The sequence below is a fragment of the Macaca nemestrina genome, unplaced genomic scaffold, assembly GCF_043159975.1.
Source record: "Macaca nemestrina isolate mMacNem1 unplaced genomic scaffold, mMacNem.hap1 Scaffold_44, whole genome shotgun sequence".
Classification (NCBI taxonomy): domain Eukaryota; kingdom Metazoa; phylum Chordata; class Mammalia; order Primates; family Cercopithecidae; genus Macaca; species Macaca nemestrina.
The window spans coordinates 221,253-227,252 of NW_027257673.1; the positions used below are offsets into that span (position 1 = coordinate 221,253).

Below are 6,000 nucleotides of genomic sequence, written 5' to 3' on the forward strand. Positions count from 1 at the left end.
AAGAATTCCAGGTAGCTCCACTCTTGAGAACCACTTGGATCCCAGGCTGGGTCAAATGATGCCACTGTGTTCCAGGTGGTCTTATGCCTGGCCCCAGGAGGGGTTCTGCACCGGGAGCAGAGAGACCCCTGTCCTACGGCAGTGGAGCCAAGGCAGGTTCTGAGGGTGCCCCAGTGACTTCCTCAAGGCCTCCCAGAGGTGGGATAAGCATACCCACCCGCCCCCAGCTACAGCCCCAGCGGGTCTGGAGAAGCTCAGTGAGCAGCTAGGGGAGCCCGCAGCTTAAGGTTTCCTTTGTTTCTTTTGCTATTTTTCATTTTTCTTCTGGCTTTTCTAGCTTCCCTCTCTCGGCCTCGATGGTGAGGCTCCTAGCCATCCCCGTCTGCTCAGATGCCCTCATCCTGCCCGCTAGGTCCTGTGCGGGGCCCTAGCTATGGCTCACCCCTCTTTCAGGATGTCCTCACAACACCCCCCTTTCTCCTCTAAGTGCACAGTCACCCAGCGGCCTCATCCAATGGTTATTGAGCCTGAATCCCATTAGAAAAATGAGACATTTGTGCGCTTATCTGATCCCACATGCACCCCCGCCCCTCCATCCAGGGATGTCTCCATGGCCTCCTGTCCCAGGGATGGATGGTCCGAGGGCCCTCTGGGGAGTGGCATCTTGGCCACAGTCAGGGCTCGTGGGACTGCAGACAATCTTGCAGATGGGTCATGGCCACAGCACAGCTGAGGTGTTCCAAGGGGCGTGGCTTACTTTGAACACGCGGTATCAGGCAGAGGTGCCCCGAGTCGATGTGGAAGTTGGTGTAGCTTTCCTTCATGCAGATCAGGTAGTACTGGGTCACTTTGGGCTTGGCCAGCAATATATCGTCTAGCCAGTAGTTTTCTACCCAGGGCAGTTTCTTCATGATGTTAGGTGGCTCCACGAAGCTGGGCATCCTGGGGGTGGGAGAGGAAGGTAGAGAGGGAACCTGAGACTCCCTTTCTGATGTCCCCTGGAGTGGGAAACATGCTCTGTGAGGTGCGTCCCACACTCTCACCACCTGCAGGCCACGCGTCACAGCTGTCATTTCACAGAGGAGCAAACAGGATTACAGAGGGCGGAATGAGCCCAGGCACTGGCTGTGGCCCTGGCGGGAGACTGGGTCTGATGCTGGCCTCCACTCCCAGAAGACAATGAGAAGGCCCCAAAACCATCCACCCCTGAGAAGGAGCCTCCTTTCCTGCAAACTGGAAAGTGAGTCCGGATTGGCCATGTGCATGTGACTGTGGCAAGCAGAGCTGCAGCGTAGATATCATTTCTCACACTCAGTCCAGGCACCTCTGGTGTCACCTGGATAACAGCCACTGCTCCTCAGAGCTGACAACAGGGCACCTGCGACCCCTAGCCTTGTCAGATCACAGTCAAATCCAGCCGACTCATATCCAGGGAAGAGAGGGAAATGCAAAGCCTTCGATTCAATGAAGTGTAAACTGTCCTGGATAAAATGCACTACATTTTATCAAAAACATCAAACTAGGCCAGGCACGGTGACTCACACCTGTAGTATCAGCACTTTGGGAGGCTGCAGTGGACAGATCACAACGTCAGGAGTTCGAAACCAGCCTGGCCAACATGCTGAAACCCTGTCCCTACTAAAGATACAAAAACTAGCTGGGCATGGTGGCGTGCCTGTAATCCCAGGTACTCGGGAGGCTGAGGCAGGAGAATCACTTGAATCCAGGAGGCAGAGGTTGCTGTGAGCTGAGATCACCCTATCGCCCTCCAGCCTGGGTGACAGAGTGAGCCTCCACCTCAAAAAAAAAAAAAAAAGTCATCACCTTTACATCTCCAGCAGGTTCCAAACTAGCACCCTTTTCCATCCTCCAGGAGTCCTCATTGCCCCCATGCCTGCCCACTGCCAACTTCTGAACACTCAGCAATCTGGGCACCTTGATGCCCACAGGAGAGGGTTCCCTGCCACAAGGGCCCTTGCAACCCACCTCCAGCTGGGTCTTTCAAACACCACACACGATGGGGGCCAGGCTGTCCCTGCCTCCCACTACACCCTCAAATGTCCTTCTTTTCCTTGCTTGGCTTGCTTAGGTACAGGCCACACCTTTCTCTGAGTTGGTGGGGGGTGGTCCTAAAGCCCCCATGGACACGCAAGGTCACCATGAGCAAGAGTCCAGATGTGACATGTGTCTGAATGACCAGCAGTGGGCACATCACTTTAGACCTGCCACACAGCAGGCATCTGTCTGGTCTAGGGGTACATTGGTCATTGCGGGCCCCCGTGAGGCAGCAGGCCCCAAGAGCTACCCCAGACAACCCATGGGGTCAGGCCTGACCTTACCTACTTGGCCAACATTCTAGGAGACAGACTTAATGATGAAGCAGAGCCCACTCCATGGCCCTGACCCAAGCTCATGTGAAGGCTCTGATAGGTCAGTGACCAATAAAAGTTGCAAACAACCTTCTAATGGTCCACGGACTGGGCCAGTGGACACAGGAGGCAAAGGGATGGCCCTGAAAGGCCCAATGGAAAACCACAGGCCAAAGTACCCTCTCTCCCCCTAGCTCCATCATCCCGACATCTGAGAACCCCCTCAGTTCTCAGATGACTTAAGAAAATTAAGTTGATGGAGACATGACTCAGTTATGTTTTTTGGTACCAAGCAATACATACTGCTTTCCCTGTTACCATAACGCACTCCATTTCCCTTTTTGCCTTTGCTGTTAGGAAGCTCAAACCATACTGAATGCTCATTACCTTTTTTAAAAAAAAAAAATTAAAGACAGGTGCCCAGGCTGGTTGCAAACTCCTGGCCTCAAGTGATCCTCCTGCCTTAGCCTCCCAAAGTGCTGGGATTATAGGCATGAGCCACCATGCACAGCCATATTACCTTTTTGTGGCTCTTGGCACAGTGTTGTATTATCTTTCTCAGTGTGGTTTTAGATAATTCTTTTGTTTATTCCTACCTGCCCCTTTGCATGTGTTATGTGCTTTCAGGAAGTAGGGATGATGGAAATGATGCAGACTGAAGCCATCCTTAGCCACCCATGCCTTACACTGAGTGAGTGTTCTGGATCTTTTCCAGGGGCCAGCTGGATGGCAGCAGATTTGATGGAGAGGGGGTGAGGGGTGGATCCAGGGCCGGCACCGACCACCCCTAGGCTGGCAGCCCTGGGGGAGAACAAGGTCAGAGCCACAAAGTACGGGGCCAGCAGCTCTGCCACTGGGAAGCCAGGCTGGTGTAGATCAGCCATGACAGAGGATGCCCCACCCAGTGACCGCAGGGCTGATGACAACCAGCACCAGAAACTCAGGGGGATGGGGCCAACCAAAACACATCTGTGGGGAGTCCACTTTGCCTGGAAGGCAGGGAGGTGAGTCACAACAGCCCCCCCTACAGAATCTCATGTGTGAGTGCAGGCCTTTCCATGGGTGTGTGCAGGTGTTGGTAACTGTGCCAGGGATGTGGATGTTAGGAGTGTGAGTGTGGCAGTGAGTCAGTGTCTCAGTCTTTCAAGAATGTGTCATAAGCGTGTCATGAGTCCCTTTGTGTTTGTGTCAGTGCCTGTGTATCAGGAAGGTGTCCACGGTGTGTCCGTGAATGTCCATGAGTGAGTGTATCACAAGTCCATGTCATGCGAGCGAGTCGGTGTGTTGTGAACGTGTCATGAGCGTGTTGGTGTGTCCGTGAGTGTTTGCACCCTGTGTTGCTGAATGCTGAGTGTCATGAGTGTGTCCATGTGTCTGATAGTGTGTCGTATCTATGAATGTGGCATGAGTACGTCCATGGGTGAGTGTTGGTGTGTTGTCAATGGGTCAGGAGTGTGTTGGTGTGTCCATGAGTGTGAGTTCACCACGCGTTGGTGTCTGTGAGTAGGTATGAGTGTGTCATGACTGCGAGTGTGACATCTATGAGTAAGTGTGTCCATAAGCGAATGTGAGGGTCCGTGTGTCATGAATGTGTCAACGTGTTCGAGTGTCCATGAATCAGTGTGTCATGAGCATGTCCATGAGTTGGTGTCATGACTGTTGAGTGTGTCCATGAGTGTGAATGTTGTGTGTCCATAAGTGGGTGTGTCATTGATGTGTCTGAGTGTGTGATGAAGTGTGTGCATTCTGGAAAAAACTACACACCATTACCAATGTTCTCTCTGAGGACTAGGATGGGATTGGCCAAGGTCAGAAGAGGCTTTGCCTTTTTGCTCCTTATTTTTGAATTGTTCACAATGTTCAAACCTTGTGTTGAATTCAAACCTTGTGTTGAAACCTTGTGTTGAATGTTGAATTGTTCACAATTGTTCAAACCTTCACACTTTGAAAGAGAAACAGCTGTGGGCCAACCTTAAAAAAAAGGAAGGAAAAAGGGAAAAAATTTAAAAGAGCGAGAGAAACAGGAAAAATCCATGTGTGCCATGTGCAGTATTCCAGACTGAGACCTTCGAACTGTGCTTCTCAGGCGACTGCCAAGGATGGCACAGCACCCCTGCCCCAACCCCAGCCCCAGGGTGGCGGCACTCACTGGGTATCAGAGAACTCTAGGTTAGTGGTGTTGAGGACCCGCTTGCAGCTGGTGCTGTAGTAACACTCCACAAATTCCTTCAGCTTCATCTTGCAGTCCTTCTGCTTGGTGACATCTGTCACATCCACACTCTGCTCCAGCCGTGGGGAGGTGCTGGGAGGAGCTCGAGCACCCTGGGAAGTTGGCACAGCCTCCCTGAGGCCAGGATGTGCAGAGTGGACACATACCCTTGGCTGCCGTCACACACAGCAGAGTTGCCAGCGGCTGGATGCTAAGGCTCTGGGTGCCAACGTCCAGCTTCATCCACGTGCTTTTCCTCTGGCTCAGCAAAGCACCCTGACCACTCTCCCTCTGACCTGGTGATAACTGCAAGGCAGCCAGGTGACAGGCCTCAGTGAGGGTGGCCAGATTAGCGAATGAAAACACAGGACACCTGGCCCACCTGAATTTCAGATGAACAACAAATACATTTCAGTGTATGTTCCAAGTAATTCATGAGACATACCTACTTTTTAAAAATTAAGCTATCAAATCCCCCGCATTTGTACAGCACCAATTCATGACTCTGGTAATTGGCAAACTGATAAAGGGAAAAGCCTTCTCTGTAGCTGACAAAGAAAAGTTCAGGATAGCCAGACGAGCTGAGAAGGCAAATTTCTTTATAAAAGACTCATGACTGAAAGAGGCAGAAGAAAGCACAGAATTGCCAGCAGCCCTTTACAGTAGTTCTCCATGGCTGCTCTGTCCACAAAGTGCAAGGCCATGGGGTTAGTGTGGACAGATGAGATGTGTGCCGTGGCCACTGGCCTTGTTGGCATCACTGCAAGAGTGCGGCCAGGCACGATAGGCCTCCCCACGGATGGAAGCACACGCACCCAGAGGGAGTCCTGCCAAAAACCTGAAGGCAAGTCAAGCAAGCCTCTAACCACGAGTTCATAGGAAACACCTGGGACAAAAGGATCTGCTCAATGACACCACTGGGGACGCTGGCAACAAAATCCTGGATGTCAGACATTCTGCAAGACCAACCATGGCCTCCTCTCCAACAAACCAATGAGATGGAAGGAAATGTCACTGTCAGAAGAAAAGAGACTCCAGGGACATAAAAAGCAAATGCAATGTGGGGGCCTCATTTGGATTCCACTGCCAAATGTAAAGAGGCATTTTTGAGGCAACTGGGAAGAATTAAACTGAGTCTTATATGCCACCGAGGAATTACTGTTAATATTATCGAGTGTAATGGTGGAACTGTGAGCGATGTACTGGAATTTTTATGGGTGAAATGGTGTATGTAAAAAGATTTTTTTTTTTGAGATGGACTCTTGTTCTGTCACCCAGGCTAGAGTGCAGTGGTGCAATCTTGGCTCACTGCAACCTCCACCTCCCGGGTTCAAGCAATTCTCCTGCCTCAGCCTCCCGAGGAGTCGGGACTATGGATGCCACCACTACAACCGGCTAATTTCTTTATTTTGAGAAGGGGCA

General features: G+C 51.5%; 1 protein-coding gene across 5 annotated transcripts in view; it reads right to left on the reverse strand.

Moving 5' to 3' along the window:
- Positions 1–5,325, reverse strand: part of LOC139361342 (lysine-specific demethylase PHF2-like) — a 44,068-nt gene extending 38,743 nt beyond the window's left edge. For 4 of the 5 annotated variants that reach the window (XM_071089972.1, XM_071089970.1, XM_071089973.1 and 1 more), the window contains exon 1: positions 758–1,573. In XM_071089972.1, coding sequence (XP_070946073.1) covers positions 758–1,073 — 316 coding nt within the window. In that variant the 5' untranslated portion in view covers positions 1,074–1,573. Of the gene's footprint in view, positions 1–757; positions 1,574–4,518 lie in introns of those variants that run through there. The other variant, XM_071089974.1, reaches the window with a different exon arrangement.
- Between the last annotated feature and the right edge of the window lie 675 nt (positions 5,326–6,000).